We start from the raw sequence: 24284 nt of genomic DNA on the forward strand, positions 1-24284 counted from the left end.
ATGTGGCCAGCATGAATAAGCCACTTCTGGTGAACCAGAGCAGCACACGGAAACACTGTTTACCTTCCTGCCGGAGCAGTACCTATTTATCTACTTGCACTTTGACGTGCTTTTGAACTCCTAGGTTGACAGGAGCAGGGACCGAGCAACGGGAACTCACCCTGTCACGGGGGTTCGAACCACCGAACTTCTGATTGGCAAGTCCTAGGCTCTGTGGTTTAACCCACAGCACCACCCGCGTCCCTCTTTTACCAGAGCTACAGCCCTTGAAAAGCAAAGTTAACAGATTCAAAATCTTTTATAGGGCCAAAGATGGCCAACTAGAAAAAGAGATGACCACAGAATTGGAAGGGATCCCAAGGGTCATCTAGTTCAACCCACAGCAATGCAGGAATTGCAGCTAAACAATCACAGAAGACCTGCCTGTACTTCTGGCCAGAGGGGTTTTCAGATGCTGCAATCTGAATTTGGCACACCTGGCAGCAGCAAGGGCTAAGGCAGTGGTTGTCAGACTTTTTTCTCTAGGCCACACTTCCGGAATGAAAATTTGCTTGTGCCGCACTGATTTTTTTATTGGAAAACAAAAAGAAACAACTCCTAGTTGAACATAGAACACAACAATTTTATAATATGTTCATGGGACATCCAGAAATTATAAAACAATGCAGCTGCATAATCATACTGCTACTGAATATAGCTACTGAATCATTCCTAAGACATTGATTGTCCTTGAATCTTCCTGCCACACTTGCCATCCTCTCCTGCCACACCAGGTTGGTGTGCCACATCCTCTGAGAGCCACTGGGCTAAGGGGACTGTGCCCTGGTGCTGAGTGCTGTTAGTCCAAATGGCAGATTGGGAGCTTAAAAGATTGTTGCAGGTGCTGACACACTTCAAGAAAACAGGAACCTTCAAGCTAGCTGGTACCTCTTCCCTCCTTGCTGCACTTCCCCTCTGCCTCTGGCCGGGCACTAAATCAGCTAGACAGGAAACCACCATCTAAATGTAGCCTTCTGGCAGAGAACGAGCAGATAACCAAGAGGAATATGAAGCTGTGAGAAGAGAGGGGCATTTGAAGCAAACGAAGTTGATGCTGAAAGCGGCAGATGACACAGGTGAACCTACAATTGTATTTTTAAATAGCATGTTAATTTCATGGGGTGCCTGTTCTTGTTGTAACGTTATGAACTGAATGTTCTTGTAGCATTTTGCACCGCAGCGGTGCCAGCTGTACCGTGGCACCCCCATAGTTAGCCTGCTGCCGTCAACTGCGGTGGAGGCCATTGCCATCGTTGAAATATTATTCAGCTGTCCTGTTGACTTATGTACCTGGAACAGTGAGGGCACTACCATGTCCTTTGCCTCAGGCAGAAAATGACTTGCGCCAGCCCTTGACTACAGCAAACAGAGGCGCTTTATTTTATTTTCAAAGCTACTTATGACCATATATATCCTACTGTCTTTTGATTGTGGCAACACAACCAACACACTGTGCATGTTGTTTTCAAAGCATGTGTTTCATTGCGCAGTACTAGCACATGCAAACACCCAGGCCCTGCAATTCTCAAGCATCACCACAGATGAGCAAAAGGCGGTGTGTGGTGAAATCGAGGTGGGCTGTCACTTCATGCATGCCATCAGGATAGCATTTCCTGTGCAGCCACCACACATGTATGAATCAGCCCTAAGGAAAGGGCAAGAAGTAACGCTGAAAGGAATTTCTCCCCTCCCTGCTCTCTGGTCACAAGTGACGCTGAATTTCCTGTCCCAGACCACCGGTCCCGGATAAAATCGGAGGGCACAGGATGAAACACCCTCGATGAAGCTAAGCCGATCTGGGATCCCGACGGTGCCTGTCCTGGAAGCTTCCTGGGAGTCCTTTGCATGTTGGCTTGAGGACCGTGGAAGAAAGGTAGGATATAAAAAACGTTGCACCGGCAGAGCGTTTGGGGGGCAACTCGTTTCCGGTGGGAGCAGCGCGCATGGGCAACACGTGAGGCCAGCGGGCTTCACTTTTAACTCGACGGCTACACGGCAAAATAAAATAAAATAAAAATAGTTGGATCGTACATCCTAGGCCCCTCTGTGCTTTATGTCAGCATTTGTAAACGGATCCCACGCTAAGCATTCGCGCATTTATTTCCCCCCCCCCCCAAAAAAAAACAACAACCCAGTGAAGGGTCGTATTACCCTCGCTTTGGGATTATCTTCCTTGCTGCTGCAGTCTTCTTTAGGTTGCACAAAGAGTTTTTAAAGTGCCCGGGCAAGAAGCTCCGCCTCCGGGCTATGTGGCTCCGGCGGACTCGCAGCACAAGCGCGCGATGCTGCCGTCCCCTCTCCTCCGCCCTGCGGAGCCGAGGGAGCAGTTGAGCCGCGTTTTCCGATCCAGAAAGGCAGCGAGGGGGGGGAAAGCAGTCTCTGCTGGGGAGGGGTGTCTCTTCCAGCAGCCTAAGCACAAGCCACTCCTAGCGGGGAGAAGCCGAGGAGCCCCGGCGGCGGAAGAAGCGGAGCGCAACCGGGAAGGAGGAGGTAAAGTGGCGACAGAGCCGAGGGGCGCCCTCGATCGCCAGCCGGGCTGCGTGCTCGGCAGCCCCCGAGACCGGCGCTATCGCTGCGCGCTTGGCTCAACGGCGAGGCGGGCAGAAAGGAATTGCCGTGCGCCTCGGGTGCCAAGGCTCGCCGGGTCGGTCTAAACGCGGGTGTTCGTGGCAAGCAGCCGCGGCTCAGCCTTGGAACGCGAGAGCCAATGGCAAAGCCCGGGGTCCCTCTGAGCATGTACAGAGTGCGCGGCTGCCCTGTTCTCTTCTTCCTCCCTCCGCGGCCAGTCATAACTAGGCCCTCTTTGGGTATGCGCTGAGCCGTGGGCGCGAAAGGTAGAGGATGCGTAAAACGGCTTTGAGAAGCGACCTTACGCGTGGGACGAGGAGCTCAAAGGAGAGGGAAGCCCCTGCGGTCGGAGTTTAGGTAGGAGGGAGCCGCTTGCAGCTTAAAACTTTGATGTGGGTGGGGGTCCCCGCCCCCCTTGCCTTCCAAAGCAGCAGAGACTAACCCCCCCCCCTTGCCTTCCAAAGCAGCAGAGACTAACCAGGGTGTCCCCTATTAAAAGTGTGGGGGAATCTTAGCCCCTGGGGGCTCGGGAGAGGTACCCATCACAATGGGGAAGGGTAGGACTCCGGGCTCATAGTTGATGGGCGGGGCAAAGGTAGCAGTAGAAGCGCCCAATAAAAGTGCGTGATCTGCGAGCTGCGCCCCAGCATTCTCTGCGACCTCGCAAGGGATCCTCTTGGATCCTGCGGTGTGGATGATTGAGGACTTGGAGCCTTGGACCATCCCTGTTGGTTGGATTACGGGCTCGGCTTTCTACACCACGTGCCTAGGGAATGGGAGGGGTTCTTTGAGAGCTCCAGCTGGCTTGAGTATGTTGTGTAAGATGACGTCTTTGCATCGCCTTACTTTTTGCGTCTGGTAGAAAGGGCTCGGTTCCTCGTTCTTTCAGTCCCGAAGTAATATGAAGAGTGCGAGTCTGCATTGGCGGTGGTGGAGAATGGGCACTTTGCGCATCTCGGGTTAGTAGCGAGGCTGTAAATTCACACTGTGGCTTTCAAAGTGACTTAAGTCTTACATATTTTTTTTTAAAATTCTACAAATTAGCACTTGCCTCCAGCAAATTAACCCTTGCCAACATCTTGCCTGGGACACTGGTGGCGCTGTGGGTTAAACCACAGAGCCTAGGACTTGCTGATCAGAAGGTCGGTGGTTCGAATCCCCGTGACGGGGTGAGCTCCCGTTGCTCGGTCCCTGCTCCTGCCAACCTAGCAGTTCAAAAGCAAGTCAAAGTGCAAGTAGATAAATAGGTATTGCTCTGGCGGGAAGGTAAACAGCATTTCCATGCGCTGCTCTGGTTCACCAGAAGCAGCTTAGTCATGCTGGCCACATGACCTGGAAGCTGTACGCTGGCTCCCTTGGAATATATAAAGCGAGATGAGTGCCACAACCCCAGAGGCGGCCACGACTGGATCTACTGGTCAGGGGTCCCTTTACCCTTTACCTAACATCTTGCCTACACCTTTTGCTATTGGGGCAAATGGTATTAACTGCATCTCCACACCTGAAAAAGTTGTCAGCTGAATTACTGCCTATCCTGCACCTGCAATCTTACTGGCAACCCTGTGACCAAGTTCATTCATCCTCAATTTGAAGACAAGGAGTATAATTTTAATTTTTTCCAACAATGAGAGAAGATGCAACTGTTGGGCTTCCCGCCTTATTCCTTCATTGAGCCTTGTGACCATCCGAAACCAAGACCTCCCACCCCTTTTGCCCCATTGCAAGTGCCTTATGTTTAATAAAACTAGGGCACATCTAAATTTGTGCAGGTAATGTGCATGTGCTATCTGACCCTTTAGCACCTACGTGTGCTTGGCAGGCTTGATAACCACTGCAGCACCTTGACTAACAGAGTTTACACTTCCTGGTTCTCATGCTTACTTCCTCCTTGGCTTAGGCAATTTTAATTGCTGAAACGAAGTCAAGCTTATCTTATATCTAACAGGTGCTTTGCTGAAAACAGGAAATGTTGCTCTCCTAGGTAGTGGAAGGTGAAGGGGAGAAGGACCATAAAACTTCTTTCTGTGTTGTATACCTACTTGTAGCTAGTTAGGGATTCATGACTATGAAAGGGAGATTGGTGTGTAAGACCTCTTATAAGCCACCTCCACAGAATAAGCAGAGAGAACTGCTTGTGTGTGCGCGCGTGCATGCGTGCTGGTAAAGTGCAATGCTGAAATATGAATGCAAATTGCAGATGCTGCTGGCTCCCAAGTAATCCAGATTGGCCCCTTACTTTTTTAGCAGCCAGGTGGCATGTCTTTTGCTGCAGCAGATGTGCAGACGACAAAAAGGGATGGCTGTAGGGCTCTCTCTAGTTCTTACTCACACCACCTGTACCTCTAATTGTTTAACTGTCACGGCAGCCTAATTCTCTTGCAGGAGAAAAACAATTAAGTGCAACTCCTTGCTGACTCTAAAGGAAAAGAGTGTGTCTGTTAAGTCCTTGATGTTGTTTGTTACAATGCAGAGTGTCCCTGGGGAGGCATGTTGTACAAGCCTGTCCCATGCTGCTGGCTTTTTCACTAAGGACAGAATGAGCATTAGAGTGGTCTTGAGGGTCTTTCACAGCAGAAGTAAACAGCATGTGAAAAATGTCTTCTGGAGGAGAGCAAAAATCCAAAAGTTTGGTTCCAGATCTAGACTTCCAGGATTTCAGTCGTTGAGCTTACTCAATTAAGCTGTAGGTTGTTCTTTAGTTGAACCAGCAGCACTAGAAGTTTTCGGTGGGTTCTGAACTCTAGATGTCCTTTCTGTTCTTACACTGAAAGCTTGCTACATTTTTTGTAAGTATTTTTCTTTTGTGTTTATATTATAACTGAATGCACTTCATTTCCACACAATAAATAAAATAGGAAGGAAGGTGGGGTGTGTGTTCACATGTTTCCCTAAACAAGGTGGCTTGTTTTAAACAACCCATAGTTAATGTTAACCTCAGTTTGCCAATTTGGACAAAATGGCAAACTAATGTTTCTGAATTACTCCTGACTGTGCAGGAGCAGGGGGAAGCATGCAAACACAAATCATGCTGCAGCTAGTTCAAGTTTGTGCATGTCACACTGAACTATGGTTTAGCACAGGCTTCCTCAACCTCGGCCCTCCAGATGTTTTGAGACTACAATCCCCATCATCCCTGACCACTGGTCCTGCTAGCTAGGGATCATGGGAGTTGTAGGCCAAAAACATTTGGAGGGCTGATGTTGAGGAAGCCTGGTTTAGCATGATGGTTTGTGTGCATCAGTTCTATTGTGACCAGACTGGCTCGCTAAATGAACTGGGAGGGAAACCCAGCAAAAGTTCAACATTTTTGTCAGTTATTATCTGGCAGGAAATATGAGGAAAAGCCTAAAAGTTCAGAAAGTATGAGGGGTAGATGAGGAAAGTTCAGAATGTTCTATTTGTTTCCCTTCAGCTCATGCCCTTTTAACTGTTGCAAGTCTCATGCAAAGCATGATTGCATAAGCAGTAAATATCCTAAACTAGCCCTACTGGATAATCTGTGACATACAGACCAACCTGCTCCTCCAGCAACTTCTACCCTTCTTCTTGTGATTTCATTATTCTGAAAGACCTTATTCTTCAGCACTGTACAAATCCAATGTGCAGGGCTCATCCAGGCTTTTTTTTTAAGTGACAAGTAACTTGCAGTGAAGCCCTGCCATTTCCTCAACTGCTTTCCAATGTGTGTGCAAAAGCATCCTTTTGTTACCTATATATCCAATGTTTTCTGCAGCATCAACACATTCTCCCTGGCTATTCTCCTTCCACACTTATCAGCACATTCTGTCCCATCAATAATGCTAAAAGGCTTTACATTTCACATGGCTAAATTAAGTTGGTGTGATGCTTTCACTGATTGCATGGGAAATTCTTAAAGATCTTAAGTTTTGCTTTCATCCGGCATGAGCTTATTGCAGCCTTGCCCTCCAGATGTTTGGGGCTACTGCTCCCACCAGCTGCAGCTGGAATCGCTGCGCTGGCTGAGGCTGATCAGAGTTGTAGTTCAAAACATCTGGAGCCTGCCTTATTGCATCTGCATTAAGCTGTCATATTATGTCAGTTGACTTTCTTGGTGTGATCCAGACATTGGCATTCATATATCTGACTGCATATCATTGATTGAATGGGGTAAACACCACTAGTGTTATTGAGTCATGTGTGTACACTATGTTGGCATCTGTCTGCTGTCTTGAGGGACAATGAAGCGCTCTAGGAAAAAGCTAGAGAATCACAGCGCCTGCTGTGGCTGCAGAGACTAGGAACCTGTAACTGCTGCCTCTTGCTTTGTTTTTGCTGTGTTAGCAGCACTTTCTGAGGCCTCTTATGGGGCACCAGTGCAGTACCAGGTATGAAGAGATAGAGAATGTATGATTCTGTGGCCCTTGGAAATTACACAAATGCAGTGTACCCCTCTCCTGGTATATTCCTTGATATTGCCAGCTTGATACTCATTGCAGTCACCGGAGAAGAGTGCTGGGGATGTGAACACTTTTTTTTGAAAACTTAAAATAAAATAAGGACATTGCTGCAGGGGGATAAGGTTGTGGGGACCATTTGCTTCATATTTCAGTGTTTGTAACAATTCATAAAGTGGTATGGGCATGGGAGGAAGGGATGTGTTGCTGGTCACTAATTATGACAAAAAATATCTAACGGGCACCAGTTAATATATGTGGAGCCACATTCCATTCTACTTGTTATATTCATGAATAGCATGATTCCAGTCTGGGAAAGAATGCAATTTTCCTAAGTATGATTGGCTGAACAGAACACTAGGGAAACGTGATATTTGGAATTGCAGTCTAGTGCAGAATGTCCGAAGCAAATGGTAGACAGGTGCAGTTTACAGTGCAAAGTCTCCGGCACCATACTGTGCCACCTCTTCTGTTTTGCTTTCGTTGCCCAAGGATTAATAATTAATTATGCCTTTTAGCACTCTTTTAAATGTCTTCCTATGTCAGACCAGAATACTTTGTATTCAGATTGCTCCTAGCACCTCAGGGTTTGTTCCAGTAAGGAAGTAACATTGTACAAAGGGTCTTCCAACCATTGTGAAATGGTTACTCCTCATGGTTGCAATTTTTTTAAAAAAATTGTTTGCAGCTTCCATGCAATATTGTTGGCATCAAAATACCAGCCTGTATTCCTCACCTTGCTTTTAACCTGGATTTACCCTTGGGGAGGGGATCCTATATGCTTTTTAAAAACACCCAAACAACCCATCTGCAATAGCAGAAGAATATGTTTACTGTGTTATGCCCCCCCTCCTGTCCCGAAGCACCCTAATTCTCCTTCACCTCACTGTCACATGGGTGTTTTGACATCTCTTATGGCCAGATCTTGTGAAATTGTCAATTGAAAGCCTGCTAATTGCTGTGATTCATGATGATGTCCTTGGTCTAGAGTCAGTGGTCAGTCTTCCATCATTCCCTCCTACCACTCACCAGAGAAGGGTATTGTCTGTGATGGTTACAATCACCAACCAAGTAACACACAAGGGCAGATAAGGAGTGCAGAACCTTGACAGTTGCTTTTTCTTCTAGCAGATGTTAACATTTTGGGATGTGGAGAAATTGCAAAAAGGAACATGCTTCCTTCAATCTAGCTGCGCCTACTTTCCTTAGAGTGAGGACCTGATTTTTAATGTGCAAGATCTACACTGCTTCAGAACGTGGGTAAACTAAAGATGAAATATTTTGTAATACAGTCCCAGAACAAGTTTGTAATCTGTTAGGTGGGGAATAAAGCTCAGGCAGGCTGGCAAACAAGTTTGGGTGGTGAATTTCCAAGCGATAACAGAGAGAAGGATTTGGATGTTTGTTTTTGCAAAACTGAAATCCAGCTCTGGGTAGGTTTAGTGAAGAAATGGTAGCTAAACTGAAGCTTAGTCTAGGCAAGACAGAGGTCCTGTTGGTGGTTTCTTCTGCCCTGGAAAGTGGTGTTCACCCCACTCAGAGTGTGTGGCATTCCCCCTTAAATCAGGGGTGAGGAACCTGTGGTCCTCCAGATGTTGATGAATGACAGCTCCTGTCCGTGTTGTCCATGTTGGCTGGGGCTGCTGAAAGTTGGAGTCCAACAACACTGCAAGGGCCACAGGTTCCCTTTCCATGATCTAGACTATGGTTGCACCAGCAATCCTAGAGTGAGCAACGGGTGCTAAACGATTTTTTTAAAAGAGATGTTTCTTTACCTTCTGGATTATTCAACACTTTATGATACTTTATGAGTATCAAAAGGATTCCACTGTAAATATGCCTTGGCATCATTATATCCATTCCCGAGAAAAAAAAACCTGTTAATATCTATCCTGTGGGCATGTGCGGGGTTACGTAGCTTCCTATAATTGAGTGCTTGGTTCAAAAGCTCAGAACTGGTATTGCCACAGACTCTGTATCCTTTTATCTTAAACTCTGCTCACCCAGTGCATTTGAAGCTGATTATTCCCCCCAAAGTGTTCTGGGAACTGTAGTTTGATATGGGTACTGGGTATGATAGCTGTGTGAGGTGTAAAGTTCCCAGAATTCTTTGGGGGAATTAATGTGCTTTAAATGTATGGTGCATACACAGCCTCTTATCCCTCTCTCACAATGTTCTGCACTAATTGCACAAAAATAAAAGCAGGTTCGGGTTGGCTAAAGGAGAAACGACTTTCGAACTGGACTGAAGTTAGCTTTTTGTAAGGCCACCAAAGTGGAAGATAGCCCAGTTTGCATCTTAGTGGCGTGCTGTGTTATTTTTTTTTATGTCTGTTGTAAATGTGAGTCACACAACTAGGTGTGTAATCATGCCAGTTGTGTAATCACTCTCGATATGCAGGTTCTCTGATGAAATGTGTAGTAGCCGAGAGGTGCACAGTCTGTTTATTTCTCTGCATAAGCTTCTTTTGATCCTGCACTGCATTGGGGAAGGGTTTTTGTTTGTGTGTAATGATGTTGCATGCTTTTGAAAGGATAGGTTCCTTCTTTGGTTAAGGCAGTGGTTTGGGATTTGGAAGGTCATTGCTTCAATCCTCTCTTCCTGTCTGGGAGCTATTACTCAAGATCACTTAGCAGGATCACTTACTCCTTTAATCTTCTGGTTGAACTCACACCTACAGAAGCTGAGGAGTCCAGTGTCAGGGCTTGTTCCTCCCCTGTGCAGTGCATGCTTGTGGGTGAAGAGAGGACTGTGAATATGCAGTCTGGGGTTGGCAGTTCTTTTCCATCAGAGTGGTGAATGCAAAGCACAAGGATGTGGGTGTGGGGGGGCATAGGAGTCACTGTGAAGTTTCAAAATATTTGGAATGATCTCAGAGTAGGGGTGTGACTTTCACAGGTATTTAGTATGCAGAAGTTCAAAACAAATGCATGTGCTTGGCAGCCCTGGAAATCAAGCCGCACACAGGGTGTCTGGGGCTTTAGACAGCCCTATTCAACAGTGGTTGCAGGATGGAGGCACGATGAAGGCAAATATCTGCAGTGCTCTTTGTGTCTTCCTGCTTATGTCTGCAATATTGACAAACAGATCGTTTTCAGGTCAGATTGCTGCTCCTGCAGTCTATTGCTCCAGTTGAGTCTCTTCGGAATACAGTGGTACCTTGGGTTACAAACACTTCAGGTTACAGACTTCACTAACCTGGAAGTAGTACCTCGGCTTAAGAACTTTACCTCAGGATGAGAACAGAAATCATGTGGCGGCAGCAGGAGGCCCCATTAGCTAAAGTGGTACCTCAGGTTAAGAACGGCTTCAGGTTAAGAACGGACCTCCAGGACAAATTAAGTTCATAACCAGAGGTACCACTGTATATTGAATAGAGACAGAATCGGATAGACACAAATGGTGTCTCCAGGCCTCCCTCTACACTTGCTTAATGCAGTCAGCGCTGCAGAGCCTTTAAATAAGCTACGCTGAGCCTGCCTGTCTGAGGGCGCAAGCATTTCCTCATTGGTTAAGGAACCATCTGGTTGCTTAGCATATTACATAAATAATTCCAAGGTGCAATTGGTTAATGTTCTTGAGTGTCTTCCTCCTTGATCTCTGCCTTTGTCTCTAAAGCAGGTTTTTCTGTATCAGTGCTATTGGCACAAGGGTGGGTGGGGGAATGGATTCTGAGATGTTCTTAGCACTGCCCAAGGCTTTTTGCTTCAACACAATGTTGTATGCTGTGATGATTATATGATTACTGTCACTCCACTTCACCTGAGTGGATCTCAGGGCGGTTTACACCACAAAACCACAATATAAAAAATGCAAAATATGTAACAAAAATAAGATAAAAAAACAAACCAATAATCTCCCCTCTCACGATACATTTGAAAGTATATCTGATATTATTCAGCCAAAGGCCTGGTTGAAGAACGTTTTCACGTGGCGCCTGAAGGTGTATAATGAAAGTGCCAGACCATGGGTAGGCAAACTTAAGGCCCGGGGGCCGGATCCAGCCCAATCGTCTTCTAAATCCGGCCTGCGGACGGTCCAGGAATCAGTGTGTTTTTACATGAGTGGAATAGGTGCTTTTATTTAAAATGCATCTCTGGCTTATTTGTGGGGCATAGGAATTCGTTCATTTCCCCCCCCCAAAAAAAAAATATAGTCTGCCCCCCCCCAAGGTCTGAGGGACAGTGGACTGGCCCTCGGCTGAAAAAGTTTGCTGGCCTCTCTGCCAGACTAACCTCCCTGGGGAGAGCATGCCAAAGATGGGGAGCCACTGCAGAATGGCCTGTTCTTGTGTTGCCAGCCTCCGGACCTTGTGTGGAGGAGGCACATGAAGAAGGACCTCAGATGGTGATCTTGGGGTCTGGGGATGGGATGTAGCCAACAAAGTTAGTGCAAGAATTTCCACCTGTGCAATAGTACTTCCTCTTCCCTCCTCTTCTTATGCAACTCCTGTGCCCCTCAAAAAAAATCTTTTTTTTGCAGTGGTAGGGTGGGTTGCACAGGGAATGGAGTGGCACAAGAAACCCTATTGCATAGGAGGAGGTCCTTGAGCTAACAGGATGACTCCGTTAAATGCAACCAGATTTTGTGTGTATCTCAAATATTTCCCTGAGTTGAAACCTTGGGAAAGAGTCTCTGGGAAAGGTCCTATATGCTGTTCAAACAACTGGCAAAGACAGTTACTGATTAAGCCTGGGCAGCATATAGTTTGCCATGAGTCAAAGTTTTGAGGAAAACAAGATTTACTGAAATATTCACAAAGGTTTATGCCGTAAAATATTTCTTTGTCTTTAAGGTAACTTCCATTGTGTGTTTTCACTAACAAGGTAGCTCGTTTCACAAATTTGTTTCAAAATTTTGGTGGGTGTTTTTCCCCACAGTCAGCGAAATTTATTGCATGGCGGTTGGGGTCTCGATCACCAAGTGTTCAAAATGTGAGACGTATGCTTTCAAATTGCAAGTGTCAGAAGATACTTAATCCAGTGTTTCCCAACCTTTTTTGGGCAAAGGCACACTTGTTTCATGAAAAAAATCTCGAGGCACACCACCATGCCAGATGGGGAAAGGTCACTTTTTACTTATGTAAAAATAAAATAAAAAAATAGTAACAGCAGTGAGACGTTGCCTCGTGTGCCGCGAGATGCCTGGAGGGAGGCGGGCGAGTCGGGCGGCGAGAGGCGGGGCGGCGAGGAGAGGCCGCGCCTCCTGCTGCTGCCTGGCGCTCCTCCTCGCAGCCGGCAGCGCTGCCTGGGCGCCTCCGCGCGACTCTGCCTCGCTGGGTTTGGTCTCCCAGCAGAGACGGGTCACACGCGCACCTCCCTCCCTCCCTCAGCCTGCGCGGAGGGAGAGCCAGAGAGAGGCATCGCTCCTGCGCGGCGGGAGAGGGAGCAGCCGGAGCGATGCCCCAAACGAACGCATGGGACCGGAGGGGAAATCCTCTCCGAGGCGGATTGAGCGCAGCTGAGAGAAGCCTTTCGAGGAGCTGCCGTGTCCCCTGGAAACCCCCTTCCCAGCTCTGCCTGCCTGCCTGCCGTGGGGCTCGTATCGCCCTTTAAAGGGCGCGGGAAACTAGAAATGTGGGGACTTGGGGTTTTCCTCAGGCTGAATTCCGAGCTGAATTCCGAGCGAGGGACTGAGGGACGGCGGCAACTGAGGCGGCGGTGAGGATCCGCGTCGAGCCGGGGGCGGCTCCGCGGTAGTGGTGCCGAGCGGCGGGGCAGCGCGTGCAAAAGGGAGGAGCGCGAGACAGCGGAGGAGGAGGAGGCCGGCATGTCCGGGCAGCAGCAGCAACAACAGCAGCAGCAACTCCCGGCGACGGCTCCTCAAGCCCCGCCGCCGCCCCCTCCTCCGCCCGCTATCGCCGCCACCACAACAGCCGCCGCCGCCTCAGTTGCCGCCGTCCCTCAGTCCCTCGCTCTGCTGCCTCCTCCCACCCCCAAAGCTTGGAGGTTCCCCGGCAAGGGGGAGGGAAAAAACTTTCACTTTTGTGCGTCCCTCCCGGCGTGACGCTGCGCGCTGACGTCACGGGGCGGGGCTTTAATGGTGGTGTGCCGCAAGATTTTTTTTCAGTAAACAGGTGTGCCGTTGCCCAAAAACGTTTGGGAAACACTGGCATAGAAGGTAATGGTTAGGCTAGCATCCCTCTTCCAAAAATGCTAGGTTTTTATTTGCAGGGACTGTTCTACATGGGAAGGGGAAAGGAAAGTTAATAGAAGGAAAGTTAAGAGAAAGAAAGAGGGAAGGAAGGGGGGAAGAGAAGTGGAAAGGAGGGAGACCGAGGCGGGGGAGAAGCGTCTGGAGAGTTGCTCCGAAGTTTGGGGGGCCGCAGGGGTGGGCGCGCGTCCCAGGAGGCGGAGGCCAGCCCGGGCTGGAAGCCGCGCCGCGGCCCGGGGGCGGAAGGCGGACCGCGGCTCCTAGGATGTGGAAAGGGGACGGCGGCGCAGGGGGAGGAGACCCGCACGGCTAGGGCAGCGCGCAGGGGGAGGGGAGCGGGCCGGAGGCGGGCGAGGGGGGCCGCGATCCCGCGCACCGCGAACATGGCCTCCTTCCCCGCGGGCCCCGCCGAGCCCCCCGGCCGGGGAGGGCGGCGCACCCCCGCCGCCGGAGGAGAGCAGAGGGAGGAGGACGGAGGCGCTGCCGAGGAGGCGCGCCAACTTCTGCCAACTTCGGCGCCCGCCCCGTCGCCGCAGGCTCCTCCCGGCCGAGAGCCAGAGGACGGCGGCGGAGCAGGAGGAGGAGGATCGGGTTTGGCGACGGCTGCTGCGTCCTCTCCAAGCGCGGGGCTGGCCTCCGCCGCGCCCGATCCTCCGCGCTCGCCGCGCTTCTCGGCGGAGCAGGTCTCGTGCGTGTGCGAGGCGCTGCTGGCGGCGGGCGACCCCGGCCGGCTGGGCCGCTTGCTGGGCTCGCTGCCGCCCAACGCCGAGGCGCCGTGCCTGGAGGCGCAGGCGGGCAAGAGCCTGGCCAAGGCGCACGCGCTGCTGGCCTTCCAGCGCGGCGACTTCGCCGAGCTCTACCGCCTGGTGCAGAGCTGGCGATGGGATGTGGGAGGGAGCTCGCTCGCCACCCCGCGCGTGCCTATGTGGGGCACGTTACAGCCCCGTGACGTCAGCGCCACGCAGGCAGGCAGACGGCGAGAGCCCCGCGCTGGGCAGCCTCTCCTCGCTGCCGCCGCCCCGCCTCTTGCCGCCCGACTCGCCCGCCTCCCTCCCACGGCACATCAGGCAACGTCTCGCGGCACACTAGTGTGCCGCGGAACACCGGTTGGGAAACACTGACTTAATCTTTAAGTTTCAAGGACTGAAAGGAGAGGGCATTGAAACAGCCCTCAAATACTTCCTTAGATAGCGAGTCTCCTGGCTAATATCCTGTTTACTAATACTTGGCACTGTTGGTTCCTTCCATACCCCCCCCCTGTTTAATTTACAAGTCAAATGTACCCAGACAGTTTCCTGCCTTACATGACCCCCACTGGGGAATGAGGAGGACTTAATCATACAAGGGTCTTGGTTGCCATTGTCCTTTGTGTTCACTGTATAGCAAACAGCTTCCAGTTCTGGTTGATGTCAGCATAGGCTTATTAATCCCAAATGTTTGAAATGTAACGGTTAGCATTTTTAAAAAATCTTTTTTTGTTGTTGCTTCTAGGGTTAGCCTGTACCCTCATGCATACTTTTCCAGCAGTAAACACCACTGGGTGTACTTCTGAGTAAATCTTGCAGCACAGAGCACTTTTCAATGTTATATATTCAAATCCTCCTTACCAACCATAGCCAAAGCGTAACTCCTGCCAGAAGAAAATGATTGAAAGAGAGGAACTCATTTGGGTTGCCAGACCCCAGTGTATTTCATGTCTGGAAGATAGAGAACAGAGGAAGTGGGAAGGAAGGCAGGAATGATGTAATAATCCTCCCTTGCCCCCACATTTTGAGGGAATAACCATGTGACACACTGGATATTTGTAAAAGTGGTTCCCATGACAAACAGCATGCTTGACAAACTGTGCAAACATTTGCATGTAATTAGGAAGTGTCAGTGAAATGCACTTTCTTTGTATGTGTGCGTGTCCAGGGTTGGTATACGTTTGTCTCAAGGGACAATGGAGTGCGCCTCTAAGGGTGAGGTCAAACCACTACATTAGCAGCGCTAAAGCCTGGGCAGTGTGTAGGTCCTGGAATGCCCAGAAGTCAACACACACACACACACACACACACACCCTGCCTTGCTGATACGGTCCAGAGGAAAGCAGAGCAATATGTTTGGCACCAGCTTGGCTGCAGGAATTGCCGGAAGGAAGTGTACCAGGTGCCTTCCAAATGCCTTAGGAACTCCACTCCGGATCTGTGTAGGGTTTACTCCGTTAGTCTTGTCTTCTTCCAAAGATATCCTGCAAGGCAGCAGAGGTTTAAGATCAGAGTCTTCCTTCTCCTGGTTGAGCTCCCTTCCCTGGTTGATGAGTCCCACCTGCACCCTACAGCACATGCAGAAACCGCCATCTTGACTGTTGGACCCCCTATTGGTCTCATCCACTCAATCCACTGAAGCCTTTCATCACATGCAGGGGAAATTCCTGACTCACAGAGGGTTTGAGACCCATCAGCTACCCTCACCTGGTTTAGCTGGCCAGTTGAAGCTGTTTCCTGGGGTGTGGTCACTGTTGCATGCTGACCGCTTCTAGGAGTCACAGATCAGAGCTGAGTGCAGGGTGAGGACCAAAGGTGGACAAGCTACCCTAGAGGGAGCATTATGTGTCCCCCCACCTCATGGCATACTGCCCCCAACACCCCAGGGTAATGTGTTAAAGGGTAACTCTTGCATGTCCTCTCTGGGGAGAGGCCTGTGCATCTCATGTGGGGGAATTTTTTGCACTAAATCAAATTATTTCCTTCGTATCTTTATCCAAGAAATCCAGAAAGAGGACATGTGCCTGATGTTTTCTTTGCCATACCATGAGAAATCACACTGGGTTTGTTCTGGCTGAGTGCTATGATGCCACCACAACCAACCTCCCCCTTTTTTGCTTCATGTGGAGTAACTCTGGAGATCTGTGAAAAAAGCAAAGGGAGCCATGTTGGTTCACAATAAATATTCCAAAATCCACAGTTGGGTAAAAGCATTCTAAGGACCAACAAAAATGTTACAAACTTTGTAGTGGACATAGCTTTCAAGCCCAGAGTCTTTGTACAGCTCAGCTGTTAACACTGAGCATAAAGATGTTTGTACAAGATGAAACATATATTAGAAAAAACGTATCTTAAGAGTTGGAAGGACTCACAAACAGAGCAGGACATCCACTGCCACACCACCACTGATAGGTAACTGTCCAGCCTCTGCTTAAAAACCTTTAACTAATGAGAGTTCACCACCTTCTATGACATGAGAGCTGCAATGTTTAATGTTTAACTAAATGCAGCCGTGGAATATGTGACTGCTAATTGGATTAGGGAAGAAGCACAGAGATGAATATTTTTAACTTCTTATCCCTGCACTGTTTGCCTGTTCTAAATTGCTCTCACACAGATGTGTGTATATGTGCGTGCGCGCGCACACACACACACACACACACACACACACACACACACTTGCTATTTCTTCAATTCAGAGAAAAATACTGGCATGATACAAGTTCCTTTATCACACACACACACACACACACACACACACACAGCAAATAAGCATCTTGGGGAGGGCAAGTTCAATCAGGAAAACATGGGGCAGATGGATTAAACACCTGCACCAAAAAACACTTCCTTGATCAAATTGGCTGCCCACTGACTTCACAGCTGCATTAAGTAAAAAAATAAATTAATGCCCTGGTGCTAAGAAGTCAGCATTCTAGGCAAGGAAAGCTGACTGATTTCAGTGAAAGACAACTTTCTCCATGCAATGCATGCCTGGAGATATGCAAAGCACTTGAAAGAAACTTCATTAGCAGATGTTACACCAGTCAACTGTTTTATTATCCTTTCTGTGTGCAGAAGGCAAGAAGGAAATAGCTCTTTCTCCATGGTTAGTAAACGATATATATATAATGAGATGTGTGTGCACATTGGCTTCTGCAAACCAGAAGGAAGTCACCTTTCTCTTTAGACACTGCAAGGAAATTTCCCAGCCTGTGTCAGTCTTCTTTAGCAACAAATGTGGTTGAGTGGGTGCACAGGAAGTTGCTAACTGCGAAGCTGGGGGAAATTAGTACAGAACACCGAGCAAGTCACTGTGTTAGGAAACTTAGGGCTGCGGTTAGAAAAATGTGCAAGCTGCTTTGTAGTGCTTCCAAATTACAGCTGTATCATTGACCACAGGTAAACACATCACTCCTCCTTCTCCTGAATATGAATAAGCTGCAGCAGGACAAGTATATCAACTGCCCATAACATTCTTGTTAGAAATATATAGACTCCTTTCTTGAAAATCACTACACATGTGCAGATTAATCACTTCATCAGTTTCCTTCTTTGCTAGTCTTTTGTATTCCTGCCTTCTTTGCTAAAGTCTGTATATCTTGCATTCCAGAATTAATATTGATTAAGAAAGTCAAAGAGCAGCCAAATCTTGTGTAACCTCCAGTCTTCTGTAGATCTGCTGTTTAGCACAAAGCAAGCCTGAATTAAGACTTTTCATGCATACTCTGTAGTCCAGACTTGGCGGGTGGGATGCAAATGGACTAGGGGAAAAGGAAGTGGTGTTTTTCCACTTCAGATAATTTCCCAGCTATTTCTCTGGGCCCAACATGCATGAGTCAACCATGGTGTGCAACATTTTCACACTGACTGTAGGCCTTGTCTGTAAAAGGAGACAGACCTTTGCTTGGAGGTAGAGCTTGGATTTTTCCTAATGCTGCTGAGGGCAAAATGTGTGCCCTAACTGGGAATAAGCATATGTTTTTATGCTCTTTCCATTTTCTGTGCTAAATATGACTTGGGGCTTTTCAAATGCATAAATATGTTTCTTTGGGATTTGATAGTCTGTATATACCTATCACAGTTAACATCTGACCTCTAGATGCTAGAAGTGTTGTTGTTGCTGTTATAACTCGGGGTGGGGAACTTCTAAGCCGTGAGCCAATCTTGGCTAGGCAGGGGTCCAGTCTGGCCCCATGGGGCCATTTTCCCCATATCACGCCCACCTGTCAATCAGCTGGTGTGCTAGCTGTTTCTCTTGCATCTGTTAAGATGGGCCATGGGAAGATAAAGATCTGGCCTGCCAAGCCAAAGAGTTCCCCCACCCCTGGAATAGCTCAGACCAGACACATTGCCTTCAGACTTCTGCATCTGCTCATACTGCATGCATTTGCTCTCATGTCTAAGCTTGAGTGTGTCTTGAGTTCAGACATAACCCTTCTCCTGAACAGGACCTATGTATAAGGCTGCATATGGGTGTAAACAGATAGGTTAGTTGCATTCCCCTTCATCTCCTAAGGGGGAGCAGCTGGAAGCAAGGAGTTATGTCTTGCTGCTGGGTGTTGCCTTGCAATGCCAAATTCCTGATCTCTCCAAGGAGCCGGAGCTGTTGATGCTCACCTGTTGCTTTCTTTCTTTTCCAGGCTTCTTCTTTGCCCCTGAGTTCCCAGGAGGATGAGCCATCAGAATGGGGAGCAGTCCAATCTGTCTCATTCGCTCTTTGACACTTTTCTCCATGCCAAACAGTGCAAAGAGGTGCTGGGAAGTTTTGAGGCGCTTTGCAGACACCTGGGACTGGAGCATACTGGCCAGCTCCAGTTCTATCACAAACTCAAGTCTCGCCTCAACTACTGGAGTGCCAAGGCTTTGTGGACCAAGCTAGACAAGAAGGCCGGGCACAAAGACTATGATCAGGGGACAGCATGCGCCAACACCAAGGTAAGGTGGCAGAACTCCGGTTGCTATGCTGCAGAGAATAGCCTACTTCATGGTTGGGGGAACCTTTTCGGCCTGGTGGGCCACATATTTATCTCCACCGCCCTGAGCGGCCAACTTTTGACAGGTCATTTGTGCTGCCCACCTGTCAACGTTTGCCCACTGGGGGAGATGCTACACAAAGGAGGATTGAACTCTCTATGCATCAGCTGATGTGCCAGGAGTTCAGTTTTTTGCAGCCGTGTCTCTATCTGCCTCACACCTGATGTCACAAATGACATCAGGTGTGGGGCAGGTGCAAGTGGTTTTAGAAAAATAGCCATGTGGGCCAAATAGGAACACCTGGTGGACCAGGTTTGGTCCATGGGCTGAAGGATCTGCAGCCCTTGTCTACTTGATGGTCATCACATGAGATGCTGAACATTCTAGGCCTCTCCCCTGGTCGCCAATACCAAGGACCATCTTCCCATCTTTCCCAGATGCTGAAGCAGGCCTATTTCTTAAATGTGTGGTAAACCTCAGCAGTACAGATGATCATATCTGTGTTATTTTTCGTATTCTGTGGTTGCTGTACCTCTAGCTCCACTTCCTGATTTGTTGCTATACGTAATGTAAACATTAGTTCTGCCTACCCCTACGTGCATTGCTACAATGTTTTATCATTACTTCCTTGTTCTTCCCTTACAGAAGTAGATCGTCTGTTGTGTTCCTTCTAAAAGATAACTCGCACTGATAATGGTGGGGTTTCCGTTGATTTCCAAATGTGTAAGCAATTGTGCTCCTGAAGAACCATTCCAAAGTTCACTTTATGCATTAAAATCAAGATTTAACTGCATCATCACCAACAAACCGATCATCACACAGCACATAAGCAAACGGAGATGACGCAGTATGGTTTCTTTGTAAAACCTCAAAAGAAAAAATGTAAATTAAAAGGAAAAATTGAGAAAGACCAGTGTCGTGAAAATCTTTCAAAATATGTGAACACTTGGAATTGTGAAACCTGAAGGAAAGGAAAGAAAGAGAAGCCATTCCATATATATATATATATATATATATATATATATATATATATATATATGCAGGTTTTGGTGTCTTCGGGTGTCTTCCCGTGTAAGAGTCGGGGTGTCTGGGCGACGTTTCGACGAGGTCTCACTCGTCATCTTCAGGCTGGAGCTTTCGGCTTCTTGTTACTGGAACAAGAAGCCGAAAGCTCCAGCCTGAAGATGACGAGTGAGACCTCGTCGAAACGTCGCCCAGACACCCCGACTCTTACACGGGAAGACACCCGAAGACACCAAAACCTGCATTCCTGTACCCGTGAAAATCTACGAAAGCAAATATATATATATATATATATATATATATATATATATATATATATATATATATATATATAATTTATTAAATTTCTATCCCACCCTTCCTCCCAAAGGAGCTCTAAGTGGCTGTTAAAAGATTCTGTCCATGAAACCCTGTAGCTCAGGAGAACCACCTTCCCTGCTTAACATCACACCCAGGGATGCCTAATATAATTGACAATCTAGCCATGGGAGAATTGCAGGGAGCCCTTGCGGTCGAGACTCCAACTGTTACCGCACGCAAGAATATGTTGCAGGGGGATTAGATGCCCTACTTTTGTGTTAAATCATATGGCCAAGTAACCATGGGACAGAAAAGTCTACAGGATGGTAAATTGGTACTTTGTATTGTTTCCTAGTTGTCTTCCCTTGGGAGCGAGCTTCTGTTTCAAAAACACTTGACATCTTCCTAGCACTTAAGCAGCAACAGGTTGTTGCTGGGAAAACGTGACTCTTTGCTGAGCTTGTGGAGCTTTGGGAATGTGAAGTGATGAACAGTCTGGACTGTGGTTGTGTGAACATTGCCGCTGATGATGAGTGACTCTTGGCTCCATGTCGCTTTGTGACTCTGTACTGTGTCCAGGGATGGCTCCAGGTTTGATAGTGATGGAGACAAAGGGAACTCTGGAGGGCCTTGCTGGGCTTACTTAGTGGCAGCACAAAGCACTGGATGGCAAGGAAGGTGTCCTGAAAATCTCTCTGAACCTTTGCCAGGCAGCTAGGGATGGTTGATTGAATTTCCCACAATGCCCTGTCCTGGAACAAAGCTATGCCATCTTGTGGGAGATTGCCATTTTGTGGCTAGACTCTGCTAGGAGCATCAGGCTGAATTTCTTTTTAAGCGGGGGGGGGGGGGAGAGACCACTGGCAGGAATGGGGTTGATCTTTGGCAGCTGCCCAATGATGCTTAGTGCTGGTCTGTCAGGTTCTGCTCTATGGAGCAAGGGCTGCCTTCCTTCCAACCCCATATACGGATTCAAACTGCCTTTGAACGGAGGCTAAGCAGTTCAGCTTGAGGTGATTGCCAAGATAAGCCTTAAACGTACGCTCTGAGAGTAGAGCTCAGACGTATGTAGCAGATCTTGGAATGCCCTGCAAAAATAATGTTTGGATCTGCAGTGACTTGTTGGGGTGTACAGGCAAGATGAGCAGCATCGGGCCTTAAGTGGTTTGGAGTGTAAACATCTGTTGCAAAAATCTTGGTGGATGTTTAAGAACTTCCCGTATGGCTGGATCTGTTGCAACAAAGCATGATTCAAATTCTGACTGTCACTCATGTGATTGAATGGCAGCTTTGCTGAAGGAGACTGAGACAAGTCACTCTGTGTGGGTTCGCCAAATTTAAGTTCTGTGCTAAAACAGGTTTTTTTAAAAAAATAATAATCCCTGAAGAAGGTGTTTATAGTAGTGAGAGGACAAGACCACGGTAATGGCAAAAAGCAGTTAACTGCAGAGCAGTGGTGTCCAAACTTTTTTCAAAGAGGGCCAGATTTGATGAAGTGAAGGGCCGTGAGGGTTGACCAAAGGGCCAACCAAAGTTGTTAACCTTTTTGTAGGATTTGACCCCAGGAAGTAAGCTGCTACAGGGACCAGATGAAACCAACCAGCAGGCTGGATTAGGCTCCTGTGGACATGCCTGCTGCAGAGGCTGCTGGGTCTTCCTTTGGAAAGCAGCATTGTGCCCGCCTGCTCTTTTGACACAATGCCAAGCTCACAGTCACTCTTATGGATTGTATGTTACCTGCCCACCCCAGAGGCTGCGGCCACGGCAGCTTCCAAGTGTAAGCATTGACTCCTTTATGGCACCATTTTATAAACTTACCACCCGGTGACAATTCTTTTTCCAGTGCCTGATTATTGGGGCAGGCCCTTGCGGCCTCCGCTCGGCGATTGAACTGGCCTTCCTTGGAGCCCATGTGGTGGTGGTGGAGAAGAGAGACGCCTTTTCCCGGAACAATGTGCTGCACCTTTGGCCCTTCAGCATCCAAGACCTGCGGGCTCTGGGAGCGAAGAAATTCTATGGCCACTTCTGCACAGGATCCTTGGATCACATCAGTAAGTCATGCAGAATGGACCAGGGCAGGGAAAGGATCTCCAACATTATGGAACAGTGGCGAGAAACCAGCATTACCAGCTAATGGGAGCTAGTAGGGGTGGGAGTGGGGAGGATGGAATAATAAATAATTGATTGATTGATTGATTGATTGATTGATTGATTGATGGCTTGGTCTAGAAAGCATTTACTGAAAAAGTCATTTAAAAGTGTGTTTAAAGGTCCAGCAGCCTTATGTAAACTGAACATTTACTGTAAAATGTAGCATTTCTGCTTTCGAAAGGGCGTTCTCAGGAATTGGTTCTTACTAGATAGCTCAGTCGATGAGGCTTTAATCTCCGGGTTGTGAGTTCGAGCCCCACATGGAGCAAAAAGATTCCTGCATTGCAGGGGGCTGGACTAGATGACCCTTGGGGTCCCTTCCAGCTCTACGATTCTACGGTGTGTCTCATAAGGAGGGATGTGTTTCACTGAGGGAACTGCAATGGGTACCCAAATTAAACTGTATATCAAGAAAGTAACTGTACATCAAGGTGGTACCAGGTCAGAAAGAAAAGCATTGGATCAGTGTTTCAAATAAATTAAAAAATTGTGTAAGTAAATAAATCAGTCAAATTGCCAGTGTGGCAGAGGAATTAGCTGACTTTAATTATCATTCCTGTCTTTTGGGCTTTGCTTTCACTTTAACACTACAGTGGTGCCTCGCAAGACGAAATTAATTCGTTCCGCAAGTTTTGTCGTCTTGCGATTTTTTTCGTCTTGCGAAGCACGGTGCCGGAAAAGTTTTGGAAAAGCTTCAAAAATCACCAAAGTCTTCAAAAACCTCAAAAAAGGCTACCACACCGTGTGCTATGAGTTGCTCTTCGAAGTCAAGTAGCAACTGTATTAACGGTGTTAAGAAAAAGGAAACAAACTTGCAAGACGTTTCCGTCTTGCGAAGCAAGCCCATAGGGAAAATCGTCTTGCGAAGCAGCTCAAAAAACAAAAAACCCTTTCGTTTTGCAAGTTTTCCGTCTTGCGAGGCATTCGTCTTGCGAGGTACCACTGTATTGGCTTATTGGAGTTTAGCTTGTTGCACACTCTTCCTCCCAGTCTGCTTCTAGAAAACGCTCCCTGGTGCCATATTCATTAACTCTTTGGGACTCAGTATCCCTCTTGTTGAAACTGGGGAAGGCCATGATTTTCCAATCCCATGACAGGGAAATCATGGAACAGGCTTCTTTCTGAAATTGGAAGAGGAGGCAGCTGGAAGGTGGAGCTGAGGTTTAAGGCAGTGCTTGCCTGAGAGCGACTTTGAAATGGGCACAGATGGGCTTGTTTGTTTGTTTAATTGGGCCAGCTCTGCTAATCCTCTCCTTCTCTGTCTTTCAGGCATCCGCCAGCTGCAGCTGATCCTGCTGAAAGTTGCCTTACTCTTGGGGGTTCAGGTTCACATCAATGTGCAGTTTAAGGGGCTCGTTCCACCTGCAGCAAATTCAGATGGACAAGGTAAGAACGACAAAAGTCCTAAGCCTTTGGAGTCCTTAAGGGCAATGCACCAATCCACACCCCTTGTTTCTGCAGGTGAGAAGGTAGCTCAGGACGTCACAGTGAAAAACTGTTTCATGGATGAGTTTCTTTTCTGTTCTGTCTCCACTTTCAAATGTTCATTTCCCCCATAGAAGCAAAACCAGAAGGAAACCAAGCCATCAGACACACCCTGCCAAAAAATGCTCATGGTCTCTCACATCACTCACAACACATGGCTCTGAGGCACGTCTTGGTCAAGCTGTTACATTTTCATGGGTGTCCTGTTGGCTACGGGTCCCTCCACAAAGGCAATCCCATCCCATCTCCAAAATTGTGAACAAATGCAGTTCTTGAGTTTCAGACCAGGACATTATGGTGCCCTTAACACATTCCAAGACAGGATTGGGTTGCTTTTGAGACAGAGACCTGCAGTTTCTCCTGCTTTGTTCCTGCTTTCTTTATAAACATGCAAGTCTGGGGAAGGGTCTGGTGAATTTGACAGTCTTT

At 47.9% G+C, this 24284-nt stretch overlaps 1 protein-coding gene across 3 annotated transcripts in view; it reads left to right on the top strand.

Moving 5' to 3' along the window:
• Positions 1-1685: 1685 nt before the first annotated feature.
• The window catches only part of MICAL1 (microtubule associated monooxygenase, calponin and LIM domain containing 1), a 47081-nt gene continuing 24482 nt past the window's right edge, over positions 1686-24284 (top strand). The window contains exons 1-4 of one of the 3 annotated variants that reach the window (XM_082228208.1): positions 1686-1912; positions 18563-18857; positions 22063-22270; positions 23640-23756. In XM_082228208.1, the coding sequence (XP_082084334.1) occupies positions 18594-18857; positions 22063-22270; positions 23640-23756 (589 nt within the window). In that variant the 5' untranslated portion in view covers positions 1686-1912; positions 18563-18593. Of the gene's footprint in view, positions 1913-2318; positions 2530-3419; positions 3567-18562; positions 18858-22062; positions 22271-23639; positions 23757-24284 lie in introns of those variants that run through there. The other 2 variants (XM_082228207.1, XM_082228209.1) reach the window with 2 other exon arrangements.

Source organism: Podarcis vaucheri (assembly GCF_965113315.1).
Source record: "Podarcis vaucheri genome assembly, chromosome: 6".
Classification (NCBI taxonomy): Eukaryota; Metazoa; Chordata; class Lepidosauria; order Squamata; family Lacertidae; genus Podarcis; species Podarcis vaucheri.